A 20,389-nucleotide genomic window follows, 5' to 3' on the forward strand; every position below is an offset into this window, starting at 1 on the left:
CTGATGTTTATGTCTTTCAGGTGTACACTGGTTTGAAATGCCTTCTCAGAATGTCTCAGAATTCTAAAACTTCAATAGCCACTAGGCACTGTGACATCACTATTAGAATATTTTGTTCTCAAAGTTCTAATCTCTCACGTGAGGACCTGAGGCCAAGCAGGTGACTGTTCCTATTAGTTCATCAACAACACTCTAATGTGAAATATGTACTATGTACTAGTGTGTACGTCAGCTGACATGACATATCTGTCATAGTATGTTTTAGCAATTATCAAAACTATGTCGACTGGCCACACACCCTGCACATTACTGCCACCCTCTGGCCACAAAGGAGAATGTAATTTCATTTACAAGTCAAAGTGACAACAAAGCCAGCAAAGGGATACTCTCCTGGCAGTCAACAGTAAGGGGTGTTGTTCACCTAACACTTGTGTTGTACACCTAACACTTGTATTGTTCACCTAACAGTGGTGTTGTTATTGTTCACCTAACAGTGTTATTGTTCACCTAACGGTGGTGTTGTTATTGTTCACCTAACAGTGTTATTGTTCACCTAACGGTGGTGTTGTTATTGTTCCCTAACAGTGTTATTGTTCACCTAACGGTGGTGTTGTTATTGTTCACCTAACAGTGTTATTGTTCACCTAACGGTGGTGTTGTTATCGTTCACCTAACAGTGTTATTGTTCACCTACAGCAGGGGTGGCCAACCAGTCAGAGACTAAGAGCCACAAAAAAATGACTGTGGTACCACAAAGAGCCACACCATATACCAGCGTTTCTCAACCTTTTTTTTCAGCCACGGCACCCTTCATGTGTTTATAGGTCTCACCCTCTGGCCTCTGAAGTTGCTAATGTCTTTTTTATTTGGGCCTCACAGGATTAAAAGTACCCTGTGAGACCCACGGTTGCAAAATTACAAAATCACTTTTAGCCATTTAAAAAAATAATGTTTATTTAAAAAATGTTAAAGGGGAACTATTTTACTATTTCTTTCACTATTTGGGCACTTTTACACAATTCCTGTGAGTCTATGGAACACCTAGGTTTTTTTCAAAAAAAATGCATTGTTTTGTATTTCTAATCAAGTACTAAAAACCGCATTTTTCTACCTCATGATCTTAAGCCGTTTTGAGGCTGGGCTCCAACCACTGTGTGGCCTGGTGCCAACTGCCACATCAACTGCCACATTATTATGCAGCTGAGAAATCTCTGACATCACAGATATGCACATTTTCAGATGACTCAGTTCAGTGAGGGTGAATATTGTGAGAGGAGAATTGGAAGAATTCGCCAATATGAGAATTAGAGACATATATCCTATTAATATAAGTCCACATAGCTAAGAAACAATGGTAAACACTGAAAAAAGCCATTTATAAGATAGTTCCCCTTTAAGCACATGTATAGTCAATTGGTCCTGTTGTTCAGCCTCACAATGCTATTAGTAAATGTGTTTATATGTCCCACCCTCTGGCCTCTGAAGTTGCTAATTTCTTTTTAATTTGGGCCTCACAGGGTTAACCTCTTAAGCCCGAGATATACAGTAAAAGTGTATATTTTCAGCATTATGTTTGTTTACCAATTATTTTAACTGTTATTAGTGAAATATAAGATTATAGAAATCTCAGGGCATTGAGTCGGAAACCGGCGCATATTGACAGGAGGAAGTGGCACAGCCAAAAGTGAGTGTAGTCTTTTGAAGGAAGAGACTCAGGGCTTTCAAATTTCGAAAAACTACCCTACCCAGCTCACACCAGCCCCTGTCAATCATCTGACTTCTGGATTTACTTTTTAATTTCTCTTATTTTTTGGGATTATCTCCCACAAACCTGAACGTTATTGCCATAAAACAGAACGCAGTTAGTTTCTCTACCTTTCTGTGAACGTCTTGCAAAAAACGGTGTTGCAATATGATGAAAAATGGTGGAGAAATTTACATTATAAAAAAGATGGCAGAATTCAGTACTGTATCTACAAAACCTTCTGTTTAATCATCTTCCCTTTATTCATTTGCTTAGATTTTTCAGGTCTGGTCAATTTTAGCATGGTGTTATTTACAGTCAAAGATAATTTTTTTTTTTTAAATAGAATTGATATTCTCCTTTGGTTCATTACAATTTTCTCAAGCCTAGTAACAGACACACTATTTCTGACACTGATCCATATATGTCCCTAGATTCAGATACCAAGAACATGCAAATGGACAATTTAAAAAAAATTGTAAATGTTTATTCTACGTCCTTATGGAATGAGTGACATAAAAAAAAAAATATATATAAAAAAAAAAGTAATTTTATTTTTATTTTTTATTTTTTTTATGGATGGAAGAGCCGCACATTGACGGGCAAAGAGCCGCATGCGGCTCGCGAGCCGCGGGTTGGCCACCCCTGACCTACAGTAACAGTGTTATTATTCACCTAACAGTGCTATTGTTCACCTAACAGTGTTATTGTTCACCTAACAGTGTTATTGTTCACCTAACAGTGCTATTGTTCACCTAACAGTGTTATTGTTCACCTAACAGTGTTATTGTTCACCTAACAGTTGTTATTGTTCACCTAACAGTTGTTATTGTTATTGTTCACCTAACAGTGTTATTGTTCACCTAACAGTTGTTATTGTTCACCTAACAGTGTTATTGTTCACCTAACAGTTGTATTGTTCACCTAACAGTTGTATTGTTATTGTTCACCTAACAGTGTTATTGTTCACCTAACAGTTGGATTGTTCACCTAACAGTTGTTATTGTTCACCTAACAGTGTTATTGTTCACCTAACAGTTGTATTGTTCACCTAACAGTTGTATTGTTCACCTAACAGGGGTGTTGTTCACCTAACAGTGGTGTTGTTATTGTTCACCTAACAGTGTTATTGTTCACCTACTGTAACAGTGTTATTGTTCACCTAACAGGGGTGTTGTTCACCTAACAGTGTTATTGTTCAACTAACATAGGTGTTGTTCACCTAACAGTTGTTATTGTTCACCTAACAGTGTTATTGTTATTGTTCACCTAACAGTGTTATTGTTCACCTAATAGTGTTATTGTTATTGTTCACCTAACAGTGTTATTGTTCACCTAACAGTGTTATTGTTCACCTAACAGTGTTATTGTTCACCTAACAGTGGTGTTGTTCACCTAACAGTTGTTATTGTTCACATAACAGGGGTGTTGTTCACCTAACAGTGTCACCTAACAGTTGTATTTTTCACCTAACAGTGGTGTTGTTATTGTTCACCTAACAGTGTTATTGTTCACCTAACAGTTGTATTGTTCACCTAACAGGGGTGTTGTTCACAATGGTGCCAAACTCACTGAAGCACTGGAGCAAATAATAAAGTAAACATAGATAATGTTTTTTTTACAGTTATAATTACATTATCCTGCATTAATTAAGTTGTGTGTGTATGTGTGTGTGTGTGGATTACAGGATGACAAGGATCTGGTTCATGAGTTTGTCGTGGCTGAGGGTCTGACCTGCCTCATCAAGGTGGGGGCCGAGGCCGACCAGAACTACCAGAACTACATACTCAGAGGTATAGTCTCTCTACCCCTCTCTCTTTCTCTCACTCTGTCAACCCCCCCTCTCTATCTCCCTCAGAACTACTCAACGATATAGTCTCTCTACCCCCTCTCTCTGTCGACCCCCCCCCTCTTTCTCTCTCTGTCAACCCCCCCTCTCTCTCTACCTTAGAACTATTCAACGATATAGTCTCTCTACCCCCCCCCCCCCCCCCCCCTCGCGCCCTCTCTCTCTCTCTGTCATATCCACACTCCAAGCAGCTGTCAGAGGTGATGAGGCCGCGGTCAACATGATTATGGAGAATGTTTGTGTGTGTTTTTGATTGGCTGATGACATTGCTTCGCTACTCACAAGGATACAGGTAGCTATCCCAGTTGAAACAGGACACCGCTAAGCTCGCCGTTGGCTGACCTTTGAACTCCCAGCTTCACAACCAAAGATTCTACAACAAAGAAAGATAATGTATTAAAAGCGACGCCAACGCAACGGGATGGGAAATGGATCAGTTCCTGTCTCCTAAGTTTGACCCGCTGTGAGGTTGCTGGACAAGACCGGTGCTACTCTGACTTGGACCATAGTAATCATCAGAAAGGAAGGTACTGGAGTAACTGAAGATGACTCGTGTGCCTCCAGTACCTTCCTTTTTGAAGCAAACTTCTGTGTCAAAATGTTCAGGACGCCTTCAGCTTATAAGATACAGTCCAATATTTACCTTGATTATCTATGATCTATTCTATTCTACTATTGTATTGCACTGCACTATTGCACTATTTTTACTTTTTCTATTCTATTTTACTCTTTGTATTATTGTCTATTTTAAAACTGCCTTAGAATCAAACCATAAACAAGGTGGCCTGTTGGGATGTTAGATCCTAATAATGTGAAAAACTGTGATTTTATACAGTATGTCTGCACTTTTTCTGCTGTGAAGCACTTTGAGCTGCAATTCTTGTATGGAATGTGCTATACAAATAAAGTGTATTATTATTATTATTATTATTATTATTATTATTATTATTATTATTATTATTATTATTATTATTATTATTATTATTATTATTATTATTATTATTATTATTATTATTATTATTATTATTATGATAAAGAAAAGAATAGCCACATTAGCGTCAATGGAGCCTGTGCCCCGCTCTAGTCTCATGAATGTCGAGAGGCCGGCCAATGACATGCCTTGTGTGGCTCATGTGACTCATTACTATCTTGGTGTGTGGTTTGATAAGAGGTTAACGTGGTCTTTGCACATATGTAAGATGGTGGATAAATGCAAGAAAGTACTGAATGTGATGAGGTGTTTGAGAGGGCTGGATTGGGGAGCCAGTAGGGATGCTATGAGGACAGTCTATATTTGTCTCATCAGATCGTTATTTGATTATGGGTGTATTATTTATAGGTCGGCAGCAAAAACTCATTTACGTAAGTTGGATGTAATTCAGAGTAAGGCGTTGAGATTGTGTTGTGGGGCTATGACGACTACACCTATTGCAGCACTCCAGGTGGAGATGGGAGAGATGCCCTTGAGTATTAGAAGAGATCAGTTGGGGTTAGTGTATTTGGCCAATCTTAGGGGTCATAAGGAGGATCATATTAGCAAAGGGGTATTAGTGCAGTGTCAGGAAAGAGAGAAGGTGCAGATAGAAAGTTTTGGGTGGGTTATAGAGGCAAAAGCTAGAGAGATGGGCGTTCTGGAGATGAGTGTGTGTCCGACAGTCTGTTTCCCAGTAGTTCCTCTGTGGTTGATGGAGACCCCTGTTGTTGATATAGAATTGGTGGAGTTGAAGGAGAGAGAGGAGATTAGTAGCCGTGTGGTGGAGGGTTATATTGGGTTAAAGTATGGTGGAAGACTGGTGGTTTATACAGATGCATCTAAAATGGAGTCAGGCAGAGTGGGGGCGGCATTTACAATCCCAAGTCTTGGCATTTCAAAAAAAGAGAGATTGAGTGACAGTCTAGCAGTGTATACGGCAGAATTAGTAGCTATAATGATAGGGTTGTCGTGGATAGAGGAGAATAGGCCTAAGGGTGAAATTTTAATTGCGTCAGACTCATTGTCGTCGTTGGTGAGTATACAAAATGTAGTGTCCCAGTCAAGGATGGATATTGTGCTGGTAATAGTGCAGATGGTGGACAGACTTAGGCGTTCGGGTAGTACGGTGGTCTTTTTGTGGGTGCCGGCCCATATAGGGGTTCGAGGGAATGAGTTTGCGGACAAGTTGGCCAAGGGAGCTTGTGGACTTAATGGAGTTACAATGAATGTACAGATTAGTAAGGCTGAAATCCAGAGTATAGTCAAAATGAAGACTAAGGAAAAATGGAGAGGCATGTGGGATAATGAGAGGTTAGGGAGATGGTTTTATGGGGTGCAGAAGAGGGTGGGTTGGAGTAGGGCTACTAGTAGGAGCAAGCAAGAAGAGGACGTGTTTACAAGGATGAGGTTGGGGCATACAGGGTTGAATAGTACGTTAGTTATGTTAAAAAAGCATGTTGATGGGCAATGTGAGTGTAGGGTTAGTCTAGAAACGGTAGAACATGTGGTAGAGCAGTGTGCATTGTATCAAAGGCAGAGGAAAGGTCTTATTAGGGATTTGAAGAGGGAAAAGATAGCGCTTAAAATAGTTGATATTTTGCAAAGGAATTCTGGGGAAGTGTGTATGGAGAGTTTGTTTTATTTTTTATAGGATTTAGGACATCCAGATCCACACTCCTTTTCAGTAGATGGCGGTAATGCTCGTCGAAAGTGTTTGCCAACCGCCAAAAAATAGAAAAGAAGAAGAAGAAGAAGAAGAATGTGACTCATTACAGGAAGTGAGAAGGACATGGTTAGTCTCCCTTTGAAAAGGTCTCTGACTCTGAGCAGCTATCCCAGTTGTAACAGGACACTCCCTAAGCTGACTGACCTTTGAACTCCCGGCCTTGCGACTAGAGTTAAACACTTCCCTCTGGGGAAGAGGTGTAGCTGTTAAACTCACTGTAGTTTTAAATTCTCAAGCGTGTTAGGGTTGGGTTTTACATGCAAGCCAGTGCAGGTGAATGTAGGCCCCTATGTGTGGGTGACATAAATACTCAGTTAATTGGTGATGCAGCTCACCTGTTCCTGTTCCAGAGTGCGAGCAGGTCATTAGGGAGGTACCTGGTTTGGGGGAAGGGTCTCTGACCACGTGGTTCAAGGTGGTGACGTCGGCCATTTCCCTCTGACAGAGGCACCGGGGTGCCACGATATATAGATATTAGGGATGCTCGATATTGGCTTTTTTACCGATACCGATATTCCGATATTGTCCAACTCTTAATTTCCGATACCGATATCAACCGATATCAACCGATACCGATATATGCAGGGTTTCCCACCCCAAAAAACGGAATAATTTCAGGTAACTAATAATTTCACTGGATATATATATAACAAATATTGTTATTGTTTTTTTCTTTTTTTAAACCGATACCGATATTTTCCGATATCACATTTTACTGTCGATATCGGCCGATAATATCGGTCGGCCGATAATATCGGACATCCCTAATAGATATGGATATCCATCTAGATATTTTATATTGTGAATAATGTTTTCTTTTATATAGCGTATAACGAAACATATTCATTCAGATATTTACACATTAACATATAGATATTTACATATTAACATGTAATATGTCACAAGACTCATGGTCTCTCTCTCTCATTGTCTTTCTCCCCCCCCCCCGTGTTTATCCCTCTTCCCCATTGCCCCCCCCCCCCCCCCCCCCCCCCATCCCTCTGCAGCTCTGGGACAGATCATGCTGTACGTGGACGGGATGAACGGTGTCATTGGTCACGACGAGACAATCCAGTGGCTCTACACTCTCATTGGCTCAAAGGTACACTTGCCTCTTAAAGGCCAAATCAGTGATCTGTAAGCAAACAGGCCCCACCGCCAGAAATAATAAATAACAATGGAGAGATGATGTTTTCATTCCCTAGCTGATTGACTGAGTTCTTAGTGCAAGGACTACCACTAGACAACAGGTACAAGCAAATCCCTGTACTTGGCAAATCTAAAATATTTTTTAAACTAAAAAACACAGTTGCCAGTGCTTTCTGGACAAAACACATCAGACATGCGTCTGAGAGAAAGTGAACTGTTCCTTTAACGCTGACATCAGGACCAAGAACGACCAAAACAACAGACGTCTCCTGAAACCCTCTTTCTTTCTTTCTTTCTTTCTTTCTTTCTTTCTTTCTTTCTTTCTTTCTTTCTTTCTTTCTTTCTTTCTTTCTTTCTTTCTTTCTTTCTTTCTTTCTTTCTTTCTTTCTTTCTTTCTTTCTTTCTTTCATTCTTTTTCTCCCTCCTTTCTTTCTTCTATCAGTATGTGCGTGCGTGTGTTTCCCAGGACTATTGTATCTTTCATTCATTTCTATTGTTATAAAAAAATTAAATATTTCAGTTTAATTTTAGTTTCTCGTGTGCTTTCCTCTCAGTTCCGTCTGGTGGTGAAGACGACTCTGAAGCTACTGCTGGTGTTCGTGGAGTACTCAGAGTCCAACCCCCCACTCCTCATAGAAGCCATCTCTGCTGTGGACGCCAAGAGAGGTACACTGTGACTGTGCACACGTTGGATATAACATAACATCTTTTATCCAAAGCTTCTTAAAGGAACACACCAACATTATGGGAAATGCGCTTACTGTCTTCTCCAGAATCAGACCAGAAAATACAGTACATACCAATTTCCTCTCTGTGCGTTCAGTAGAAAGCTATCTGCCTGCAAGCTAGCCTAGCTTAGCACAAATTAATGGAAGTGGATACGGATCAGCTCTGTGGCTAGCCGGTCCATATCCGCTTCCATTAATTAGGTGATCCGAGAAGATGACAAAAGCGTATCTATAATGTTGGCATGTTCCTTTAAGGTGACTTGTCACAGAAATGGTTTGTAAAAACAAAAACGACTTAATAATCTATTTCTATAATTTGGTTGGTTTCTAGGTTGTAAGCCATGGTCCAATGCCATGGAGATCCTGGATGAGAAGGATGGGGTGGATACAGAGCTGCTGGTCTACGCCATGACCCTCATCAACAAGGTACAACAACAACAACAACAACAACAACAACAACAACAACAACAACACATTCAAGGGTACTACGACTATTCTTGCACCTCATGGTACCAAAGCACCTCAAAGGCGCTAAAAACTAAATTACAAACATCACAAAACAAACTGCTTGACCTTACTCCTAAATCCCACCTCACCCCTGCCCACTTTGACAACCTAGGATGGCTTAGAGTAGACGACAGAGTACAGCAACTTGCAATGGGCCTGGTCTACAAGATACACTACACGACTAAGGTACCCATGTACATGTCAAAATACTTCCCAAAGGTCAGTGAATACCACAACCACAACACCAGAGGGAGCTCCACAAATCATGTTAAACCCAGATTCGGCTCAAACAAGGGACTAAACACGTTTCGCAATTATGCCACATCAATGTGGAACGCCCTACCCACAGCTGTAAAGGAATGCGAATCACTACCCACTTTCAAAACCACTCTCAAGGAGCACCTACGGGAGACTGCAATTCGAAAAACTGGCCCCTGTAAATGTCCTAACCCAACCCCCTCCAATGTACAGTAAATGTCCTAACCCAATAACTAACCCAATAATACACGAGACCCTCTTCTTGGGACCAAGTAAGGTTTCGTCGATAATCCAATGTACAGTTACCCAAAGGCCCCAGGGCCTTTCTGGTAGTTCATCAGAGAGAGAGAGAGAGAGAGGGGGGGGGGGGGTAAGTGTCTTGCTCAAGGACACTTCGACATGCACAGGAATCAAACCGGGAACCTCCGGATTACCAGACGACTGCTGCTCTACCTCCTGAGCCACTGTCGCCCCCCCAAAACAATACAATCTGTACAATTTGTACTATCTCTCTCCACTGTGTGCTATGACATAATAAAACAGAAATGGCATGATAAATAATAAAAGAACCCAAAATAAAAATACATTTAAATCATGAATGATTATTATGTCTCTCTCTCTCTTGCGGCCCAGACACTGGCAGCGCTCCCAGACCAGGATTCCTTCTATGACCTGGTGGACGGTCTGGAGGAGCAGGGCATGGAGACGGTGTCCCAGAGACACCTGGGGAGGAGGGGGACAGACCTGGACCTGGTGGAGCAACTGAACATCTATGAGGTCTGAGACACACCTCTCTATTCACTTCTATTCTATTCTATTCTATTCTATTCTATTCTATTCAGTTCAGTTCTATTCAGTTCAGTTCAGTTCACTTTTTTTTCTCTCTTTTTCTCTGCCTGATTTTCAATTTTTTCTCCCCATCCCAATTTTTTTGTCGTTATGCCAATTCCCCCCGTCCCCTACCTGGTTGTTGTGCGCATGTTCCTCATACTGGTCGGTATAAGGGAACCCTGAAGTCCACCACATGCTTCCTCCGACTCATGTGGAGATAGCCAGTGGCTCTTTTTTCACCTGGCAGCGAGGACTCTCATTGGTGAAGCGTAACGCGTGGGAGGTCACGCTGCCTTCACCATTTCCTGCCTTTCGCTGAGCAGGCATCCAGACCTGACCTGTAGGCGCCGCTGTCCACAACGCCAGATTACCACCCACGACTTCCCTCCCCCTAACTCAGCCAAACGAGTTAGTATGACGACCGGCCCAAGCCGCAGGGCAATGCTGACTCCAGGAGTCGAGACCGCAGCCTCTTGCATTGGTGACGAGCGCAATCTCCGCTACGCCACCCGACCGCCCAGTTCAGTTCACTTCTGTTCTATTCTATTCAGTTCTATTCAGTTCTGTTCTATTCTATTATGTTCTATTCAGTTCTGTTCTATTCTATTCTATTCAGTTCTGTTCTATTCTATTCTATTCAGTTCTGTTCTATTCTATTCAGTTCTGTATCGTATAGCTCTCGCTCGGCGTCACTCTCTGCACTGTCCTCGCACACGTGCACGCGCACTGAATAAAGACCACAATGTACCTTTAATCCCAATATTTGTCTGACCACACCCCTATCAGCTTACCCATATAAGCAGGGGTGGGGCCACCCACTCGCCTCCTTCTCGCTTTCTCCACAAGGAAGTGCCTCGGTAGATCCCCACTTGAAGTGATGTGATGGTAGGAGAAGAGTTGGAAAACAAGGATACGTTGACATCATATCTTTATTTTCTCTCTCACTATTTTCGAGAAAATACGGCGATATTGTCTTCGTACTGGAGTGTCTGGAAGATGATGATCATTCTAAAAATCCTCCACCGGTTTTCGTATTGGGAGTTCGCGCCGCTACATGCCTTTCCAACTGCAGTCCTTGCTGTGTGCTGGTTGCGGTAAAGACACAGCTGGGCTGTAGGACGCGCCGCTGTTGTGAGAAGCGGTGGGTTCCAGGTTTGGTGAGTTATGTTTTGCTGGCAAGCTCCACTTGTCTGTTAGTGCTATGGGGGCTAGTTGACAATGTTTATGAAAACCGGCCCCAGACTAGGGTCCTTTGTTCAGCCTCCTAGGCGACAGAAGACCTTGGTCTGAAGCCCATTATAGTTTAACTAGTGGGCCACGACCATTAACACTGGTGATCCCTGTGTTTTCTGGACGAGTGGATGTCTCTCTGTCACCGTGTTAGGCCCCATCTTTCATATCCAAATGAGAGTATTCCCTCACGAGGAGATATGGGCATAGATGTTCATTAGCGGAAGATCTGTGTTCAAAGTCAGCTACACAGGCCAGTTGGGTATTGTGCTGGCTCCGTCGGGTGTTGGTAAAATCACAGTTGTAAAACTGTGTTGACATCTTGTTTCTCTTTTCTCTTAAAAAGTGAGGAGGGTTTCAGAACGGCGGCCTGTCTGGGTGAGTGTTATATCATTGTGTACAAGTTCAGGTGATAGCTGCTTAGCTTACGTGCTAGTGGTGGCCTACTGTTAGCCAGTCAGCTGTTAGCTGCGGCGCTAGCCTGCTGTGATCACTAGGTGGCCTACCTGGCTAGGCTAGGAAACGTTAGCTTGCTGCTATCGGCCGAGGCCCAGCGCGGGGTGGCTCCGGCCCCTGGCGCGCGCCGCGGTTCCCAACTCCCCTCTCCCTCACGGGGAGAGGCGGGGGGGGATTCGAAGCTCCCCTCTGGTCGTGTGCTGGTCTTGTCACTGGTATTTAGCTTCTCCATGCAAATCGGGTTGTTGTTACAGATGTGAAAATTATCTGGTTTGTTGTGTTGAGAAACATCATGTGTGTTTATATGTACCGTGTACTCACAACTAAGGGGGTTAACTAACCTATAAAGCTATGCTTAGTGACAAATGAGTAAAGAATGATTCTTTTCTCAGCCTGTAATGACAATGAACAGTGTGTTCACATATTAACAGGTTTTCCTGTTTTAACTGGCCGTATTAAGGGTAAAGTAGGAGGATTGTGTTTCCCCCCGGTTCCCTGGGGACTTCTTCATCCTCCTTTCAGACATGTTGTTGCACTACATTGTGTCACTGTGTGGTAGGGATACGATGTAACCCTTAGCTTGATTGCTGAGGTTGTGCTAAAACTGCTGGAGAAACTTTATTTTCCTAAAAGAAAAAAATGTTGGTCGCTTTCGTGTGTGCTTAGCAAGGCCTGTGGCCGATACTAATCGAGAATTATGTATTCTCTCATTATGAAAAACGGCGTTCCTCTGTAGAGTGTTTTTGCCATTTTTTATAGGTGATGATGGGTTGTGTGTGTCATGTGACCTACAACTGGGTTGGACTGGCCACAGAAGCACATGTGTAAGTTTGGTACCGGGGCTCTTGGAGAGCCCTCTCTATTCTGTGTTTTTTCCTTAGTAAAAATCAGATAGCATGTTAGCTCATGCGCTGTGTGAAGCTGTCAGACGTTTCATAGAGCTGACTATGACTGTGTCATACTCTCTTTTTGTCATTACATCGTATCATGGGTGTGGGGTCGTAAAGGGGTGAACTGGTAACCTTTCCTCCCCCTTTTTTCTGTTGGTCAGGGGTAAACCCACCTGTCCTTCAAGGTTCCTGTCACGTTGCGGTTCGGCACGTTACAGGGTGAGGGGGGGGGGGGGGGGGGGGGGACAGTTTCCTGGTCCCACGGCCTGGAATATTGGGCGTGTGCACCGCAGAAATTCCCCCGCCATAGAGTACGTCACTGTGCGCGTCTCTGTTGGTAGGACTTCCGTGTGCTGTTCAGGTCCATGTGATGGATCTGTTTCGGGGGGTGGTCAGGGCTCCTCCTCACCAAGCTCCTATTCGGGCCTTCTGTGAGTTGGGACTCTCCTTCCATGTGAGGGAGCCTTCTTCAGAGTACAGAGCCTCCTCCTCAGATTGTCAAGGTGAGTGGACCCTCAAGAAGGAGTCCTACTCTATTGTGTATGTATTCGATTCAATTCGATTATTGAGTGTGTATGGGTTCAGTGCCTCTTCCCCGGAGAGCCCTAAAACCAATTTTTTACATGGCTCAAGGTGCAATATATTCTTTTCAATCTGTACAGCTCGCGTGGGAAGTCTCTCTGGGGATTCCCGTCTCCTTCCTATAGGAGGGTGGTGGGACGTCTGCCAATCGTGTCAGCCTTCTCTGCCTCAACCCCTCTGGGTGGGTTTTTTTTAAATGGGGGCTTGGTCATGCAACAACGCCAGCTTACGCCCCTTCCGCCGGGGCGGCTGTGTTCAGCTGTCCCCTCTGGCGCCTGTCTCGTCCGCAGTCTCCAGGCTAGGGTTAATAGCCTGTTGCCTGGTTTTTCCCCGGTGCGCTGCCTTGGTTAACCTTTTTTGTGTGCTTACGGCCATGCTGACTGCCTGTTCTGCAGGGTCAGTGTGCCAGGCGGTGTACTATTGGGGGGACAGGGCCCCCGCTCGGCTGAGGGGCCTTTGTCCGAATACGCTGGCGATGTGGGGGGCGGGGTCACTAAGTGCCCACCTGGTGGGGTCTTGATGCTGGCATCATGGACTTCTCCGGGCCCCCGTTCCAGGGGGTCCAGTCCCTTTGGTGGGTCTGGGTCTTACTTCGCGCTCCGCTGCTACGGCCTTGCCACGGGGTTGGGTTTGCCCATTGACCCCGTGATTCTGGGGGCAGTAACGAGGTTGTTCCCTCCGTTCGTTCCCGGGTGGCATGCGGGTTGTGCGTGTGTGTAGTCGTGGGGTCAAGCCACGGTCTGCTCACCCTGTGCGTTGAGTTGCTTGAGTGCCTCTTCGCACAGTCGGGTCCGTCGCCCTTCCGTGAAGCCCCCAATAGGGGGGGTGCCCTCCATTAGGGGGGGTCGGGGGGGCTCGGTCCTCCCTGATCTGATGGCTGTGGGGGGCCTCAGCGGGGTACATTTGTCGAGCTTCTAGCTCCCGCTCAGCTCCTATTATGCAATGAGACGCTGAACGGGAGCTAGTGTGATACAGAACGTTCTGTTAACACTAGTGGACGCTCAGCGTCTAGACGCCGCTGCGGCCCTTGATTTTCCATTGTGGTGAAATTTGTTGGGAAGGAGATGAGTGTGTGGCACCACCCCTGCTTATGTAGGTAAGCGGATGGGGGTGTGGCCAGATGAATGCTGGCATTTAAAGGTACATTTTGAAATTTATTCAGTATATATATGCTGAAGCGAGATATATGCAATGAGACGCTGAGCGTCCACTAGTGTTAACAGAACTTGGTTATAGTCATAACCTAACGTTCTGTTCTGTTCTTTTCTATTCTATTCTATTCTATTCTATTCTATTCTATTCTATTCTATTCTGTTCTGTTCTTTTCTATTCTATTCAGTTCTATTCTATTCAGTTCTGTTCTATTCTATTCTATTATATCCTATTCTGTTATTTTCTATTCTATTCTGTTCTTTTCTATTCAGTTCGGCTCCATTCTATTCAATTAAGTTCTATTCTATTCTGTTCTTTTCTATTATATTCTATTCTATTCAGTTATGTTCTTTTCTATTCTATTCTATTCTGTTCTTTTCTATTCTATTCAGTTCTGTTCTTTTCTATTCTATTCAGTTCTATTCTATTCAGTTCTGTTCTATTTGATTCTATTATATCCTATTCTGTTCTTTTCTATTCTATTCTGTTCTTTTCTTTTCTTTTCTATTCAGTTCGGTTCCATTCTATTCAATTAAGTTCTATTCTATTCTGTTCTTTTCTTTTCTATTCTATTCTATTCAGTTCTGTTCTTTTCTATTCTATTCAGTTCAGTTCTGTTCTATTCTATTCTGTTCTGTTCTTTTCTATTCAGTTCTGTTCTTTTCTATTCTATTCTATTCAATTCTGTTCTATTCTATTCAGTTCTGTTCTTTTCTATTCAGTTCTATTCTATTCTGTTCTATTCTATTCTATTCTATTCTATTCTATTCTATTCAGTTCTGTTATTTTCTATTCTATTCAGTTCTGTTCTGTTCTTTTCTATTATATTCTATTATGTTCTGTTCTATTCTATTCTATTCTATTCTGTTATTTTCTATTCTATTCAGTTATTTTCTTTTCTATTCTATTCAGTTATTTTCTATTATATTCATTTCAGTTCAGTTATATTCAGTTCAGTTCAGTTATATTCAGTTCAGTTCACTTCTGTTCTATTCTATTCAGTTCAGTTCTGTTCCATTCTATTCAATTCTGTTCTATTCTATTCAGTTCTGTTATTTTCTATTCTATTCAGTTCTATTATATTCTGTTCTTTTCTTTTCTATTCAGTTCTGTTATTTTCTATTCTATTCAGTTCTATTCAGTTCCGTTCTTTTCTATTCTATTCAGTTCTGTTCTGTTCTATTCTATTCTATTCTATTCTATTCTGTTCTGTTCTTTTCTATTCTATTCGGTTCTGTTCTTTTCTATTCTATTCAGTTATATTCTATTCAGTTCTGTTCTATTCTATTCTATTATATCCTATTCTGTTATTTTCTATTCTATTCTGTTCTTTTCTTTTCTATTCAGTTCGGTTCCATTCTATTCAATTAAGTTCTATTCTATTCTGTTCTTTTCTTTTCTATTCTATTCTATTCTATTCAGTTCTGTTATTTTCTATTCTATTCAGTTCAGTTCTGTTCTGTTCTATTCTATTCTGTTCTGTTCTTTTCTATTCTATTCAGTTCTGTTCTTTTCTATTCTATTCAATTCTGTTCTATTCTATTCAGTTCTGTTCTTTTCTATTCAGTTCTATTCTATTCTATTCTGTTATTTTCTATTCTATTCTATTCTATTCTATTCTATTCTATTCTATTCAGTTCTGTTATTTTCTATTCTATTCAGTTCAGTTCTGTTCTGTTCTTTTCTATTCTATTCTATTATGCTCTGTTCTGTTCTGTTCTTTTCTATTCTATTATGTTCTGTTCTATTTTATTCAGTTCAGTTCTATTCAGTTCAGTTCAGTTCTGTTCTATTCTATTCAGTTCAGTTCTGTTCTATTCAGTTCAGTTCTGTTCTATTCTATTATGGTCTTTTCTTTTCTATTCTATTCAGTTCTGTTCTATTCTATTCTATTCTGTTCTATTCTATTCTATTCAGTTCTATTCTATTCTATTCAGTTCTGTTCTATTCTGTTCTGTTCAGTTATTTTCTATTCTATTCAGTTCTCTAATTTTCTATTCTATTCAGTTATGTTCTATTCTATTCTATCCTATTCTGTTATTTTCTATTCTATTCTGTTATTTTCTTTTTTTTCTTTTCCATTCTATTCAATTAAGTTCTATTCTATTCAGTTCTGTTCTTTTCTATTCTATTCAGTTCTATTCTATTCTGTTATTTTCTATTCTATTCTATTCAGTTCTGTTCTTTTCTATTCTGTTCTGTTCTGTTCTTTTCTATTCTATTCTGTTCTTTTCTTTTCTATTCAGTTATTTTCTATTCTAGTCTATTCTGTTATTTTCTATTCAGTTCTGTTTTTTCTATTCTAGTCTATTCAGTTATTTTCTATTCAGTTCTGTTCTATTCTGTTATTTTCTCTTCTCTTCTCTTCTATTCTATTCTATTCTGTTCTGTTCTGTTCTATTCTATCCTATTCTGTTCTATTCTATTCTGTTCTGTTCTATTCTATTATGTTCTGTTCTACTCTATCCTATCTTGTACTATTATATTATATTATGTTCTGTTCTATTCTATCCTGTTCTATTCTATTTTCTATTCTACCTGGACCTGGTGGAACAGCTCAAGGTTCTGTTCTATTCTATTCTCAAAGCCCCCTCCTAGAATCCATTAAGAAACCTAGTGCCTTGTGTGTTTGCTCTCGCCGAGCAATCAAACCCCCCCCTGAATGTCTCTGTAGATGTCCCTGTGAATATCTCTGTAGACTGCAGGGGTTCTCAACCTTTCTGCTGCCAAGGCACCCCTGTGTTCAATAAAATATTCCAGGGCACCCCTACATACGATAAAGACTTTTCCGGTCCTGTCTTTTTTGCTACAATGATGACAAAAGTGCTTGCTTTCAAAATAATGTTTATTTAAGAAACCGGGAAACACATTTGTGTGTATATGCAGGCTATATAATGCATTATTAACAGGTGTTTCAGGTCTAAATGGCTTAGTACTAGGGATGTCCGTTATTATCGGCCTACCGATATTATCGGCCGATATCGGCATTCAAATGTGATATCGGAAAATATCAGTATCGGTATAGTTTTTTTTATTTTTTTTTACATTTCTATAACCTTTATTTACCCAGGCAAGCAAGTAAGAACAAATTCTGATTTTATTTGTATGCATAATGTTGTGTTAATTCCACAACAAGATATATGTAATGTTAATTACCTGAAATAATTCCATTTTTTGGGGGGGGGGAAACCCTGCATATATCGGTATCGGTTGATATCGGTATCGGAAATTAAGAGTTGGACAATATCGGTATATCGGTATCGGTAAAAAAGCCAATATCGAGCATCCCTACTTAGTACTGTTGACATTACACTGCTTGTAGTAGTAAATCAAATAGCATATTTCTTTAAATAAAAGTACAGAAAATTATCACTAAAGTGCTATCTGTTGCAGCTGCACTCTTTTCCATAAAAATAGCATATTTGGATAAGTGTGACCATTTTTCAAAAACTGAAAATCCTGTATTTTTTTTTAAATACAGAAAAGGATCACTAAAGTGCTATATGTTGCAGCTGCACTGTTCTCCATAAAAATAGCATATTTGGATACGTGTGACCATTTGACAGAAAAGGATCACCAAGTTACCATTTCTCAAAAAATATAAATAAATACAGAAAATAAGCACTCGTTCACTTATATCCCTTTTACACCGACCAGGCTCCGTGCTGGAGCCGGTTCCCGAACGTAATCTTGCACCGGCAGGCGTGTTCAGACCGGGATTAATTGGTTCAGAACGTGATAAATCGATGCTCAGCTGGCACCGGAAAATAGTTGGTTTTTCCTCGCGAACCGTGATGTCAACAGTGGGCGTGTCATATTCTAGGCTGTGTGAAGACGAGTGAACGGGGGAAAGTAGCGAGTCGGCATTGCACTCAACCGATTCATTCAACAGGAAGCGATTTGCGAGTACAATACACCATCCAACCAGAGTGGATAAAGAAATGCTCCAGAAATGAATATGCGTAGGGAAAGGCTTAACGAGTCAGCGCGAGAGTGCACACACAAAAGCACACACACAGCAAAGTATGCTTCTATTATTTGAATGACTTGTTTTAATGGGTATCATATAGTAGTAAGTCCTACTGTAGAACATGACATAATAGCATGCTATCTGATTTATTAATGCCAATAATGCACGACGACCGCAATTGGCACTTGAAACGTATAAATGATGGATTCTTCAGTAGCAATTCTTGATGGCTCGTTTAGCTCAACTGGTTAGTGCCCTGCCTGTGGACCATATGGTCCCCAGTTCAAATCTCTTGGATACTTCTTTTTTTCTGTAACGTTAATTAATTTATCCACTCTGGTTGATAAGATAAGATATTCCTTTATTGATCCCCTTGGGGAAATTCAGGCATCATAGCAGCATGGGGGGGGGGGGGGGGGGGTACACAGGTAGTAAAAACAACACAAGCAGTGTAAACAAATCTAACCAACTGAAATATACAGTATTCACAGTATTCACATAAGGTGCAGTATGCATAAGGTGGTGTTATTGTCCTTTTTGGGACACCAGAGTGGATAAATTATTTAACGTAAAAAAGTAAGCAAGAGATTCAAAATGGGGACCATATGGTCCACAGGCAGTGCACTAACCAGTTGAGCTAAACAAGCCATCATGAATTGCTACTGACTAATCCATCATTTACACTTTTCGAGTGCCAATTGCGGTCGTCGTGCATTATTGGCATTAATAAATCAGATATCATGCTATTATGTCATGTTCTACAGTAGGACTTACTACTATATGATACCCATTAAAACAAGTCATTCGAATAATAGAAGCATACTTTGCTGGAACGATTCATTTCAAACGTATACAGCGTGTGTGTGCTTTTGTGTGTGCGCTCTCACGCTGAGGCTCGCTCTCCACGCATTATTTTTACCTGAGTAACGCCCCCGTTGATGACGGAGATAATGGAATGTTGGTTCTGCTTAAATGGGTGTAAACACGGGGTGGTTCGCCAGAGAGCACCAAGGTTCAGAGGGTTCAGAACGGAGCTGGAGCTTGAACCGGAGCCCGGGCGGTTTAAAAACGCTAACAGTGGACATGTCTAGCTCAATGCGAGGTCTGCTGCTGCTGGCTAATAATACGGTCAATACGTGGGGAGATATTTGACAAGGCAACACGCATGTCATCCTCAAGGCTCAACTTGGCCCTATATTTTGTTTTCAGAGCTGTCATGGATGAAAAGCCAGCTTCACACAGATATGTGGTGCTGAATGATATCAACACCTTAACTGCTGCATCATGAGATACTTGGTACTCAGCACCACACTCTGAAACGAGCTCTCCAGGTGGTATCAGATGAGATTTCAATGAGTTCTTCCAAGAGTTTGGATGGAGATGTGTCAGGAAGCGTTGTCTCAATGTTGTCTGTAAAGTTTTCTTTTATCCAGAGTAACTTGGTGATCCTTTTCTGTGTTTTATTAAATAATGATTTTCAGATTTTGAGAAATGGTCAAACTTATCCAAATATGGTATTTTCATGGAAAACAGTGCAGCTGCAACAGATAGCACTTTAGTGATAATTTTCTGTAATCCAAAAATAATTTTATTATTATTATTATTATTATTATTTTATTTTTTTTAATCTCAAGGCACCCCTGGCAGCTCTCTGAGGCACCCTAGGGTGCCGCGGCACCCCTGTTGAGAACCGCTGCTGTAGAGGACCCTGTGTACATGTCTCTGTAGATGACCCTGTGCATGTCTCTGTAGATGACCCTGTGCATGTCTCTGTAGAGGACCCTGGGCCACGAGGACGGTGATGACGACAGCCAGCCTCCACCTGGTGGCCAGAAGGAGCGCAGACGGTCCTCGACGGTCAGCCTCGGGGGCGACGGGGGCGACAAGAAGTGCAGCCTGGAGAGGAGGCGGAGCCGGAGGGCCTCTCTGGGGAGACACGCCTCCCCCTCCCCCTGCAGTCCGGCTTCACCACAGAGAGCCGGCTTCCAGGATATGAGTGAAAGGTGAGAGAGGGAGAGAGAAAGTGAAAGAGAAAGAGAAAGAGAAAAAGAAAGAGAGACAGAGGGAGGGAAGTAGGGAAGGAGGGAGGACTGGAAGGAGGGAGCGGCATGAGGGAGGGGTGGAGTTGAGAGAGTCAGGGGGTAGGGGATAGGGAATCGGGATAGGGAGGAGAGAGAGAGGGGGATGCAGGAGGGGAGTGAGAGAGGGAGGAGAAAGAGAGAGAGGGGGTGAGGGAGGGAAGTGAGAGAGGGGGAGGGAGAGAGAGAGAGGGGGATGCAAGAGATAGAGGGAGAGAGGGAGGTGAAAGAGAGGAGGGAAACATGTAAGGTGATATAGAGAGGGA

The 20,389-nt window shown here is 41.9% G+C and overlaps 1 protein-coding gene across 1 annotated transcript in view; it reads left to right on the forward strand.

Moving 5' to 3' along the window:
• Positions 1-20,389, forward strand: part of fhod3a (formin homology 2 domain containing 3a) — a 103,340-nt gene that overhangs the window by 1,625 nt on the left and 81,326 nt on the right. The window contains exons 2-7 of the mRNA XM_084311988.1: positions 3,432-3,537; positions 7,300-7,394; positions 7,996-8,107; positions 8,501-8,595; positions 9,568-9,711; positions 19,822-20,048. Of these exons, the coding sequence (XP_084168114.1) occupies positions 7,314-7,394; positions 7,996-8,107; positions 8,501-8,595; positions 9,568-9,711; positions 19,822-20,048 (659 nt within the window). The 5' untranslated portion in view covers positions 3,432-3,537; positions 7,300-7,313. The remainder of the gene's footprint in view (positions 1-3,431; positions 3,538-7,299; positions 7,395-7,995; positions 8,108-8,500; positions 8,596-9,567; positions 9,712-19,821; positions 20,049-20,389) is intronic.

Source organism: Notolepis coatsorum (genome assembly GCF_963971535.1).
Source record: "Notolepis coatsorum genome assembly, chromosome: 4".
Classification (NCBI taxonomy): domain Eukaryota; kingdom Metazoa; phylum Chordata; class Actinopteri; order Aulopiformes; family Paralepididae; genus Notolepis; species Notolepis coatsorum.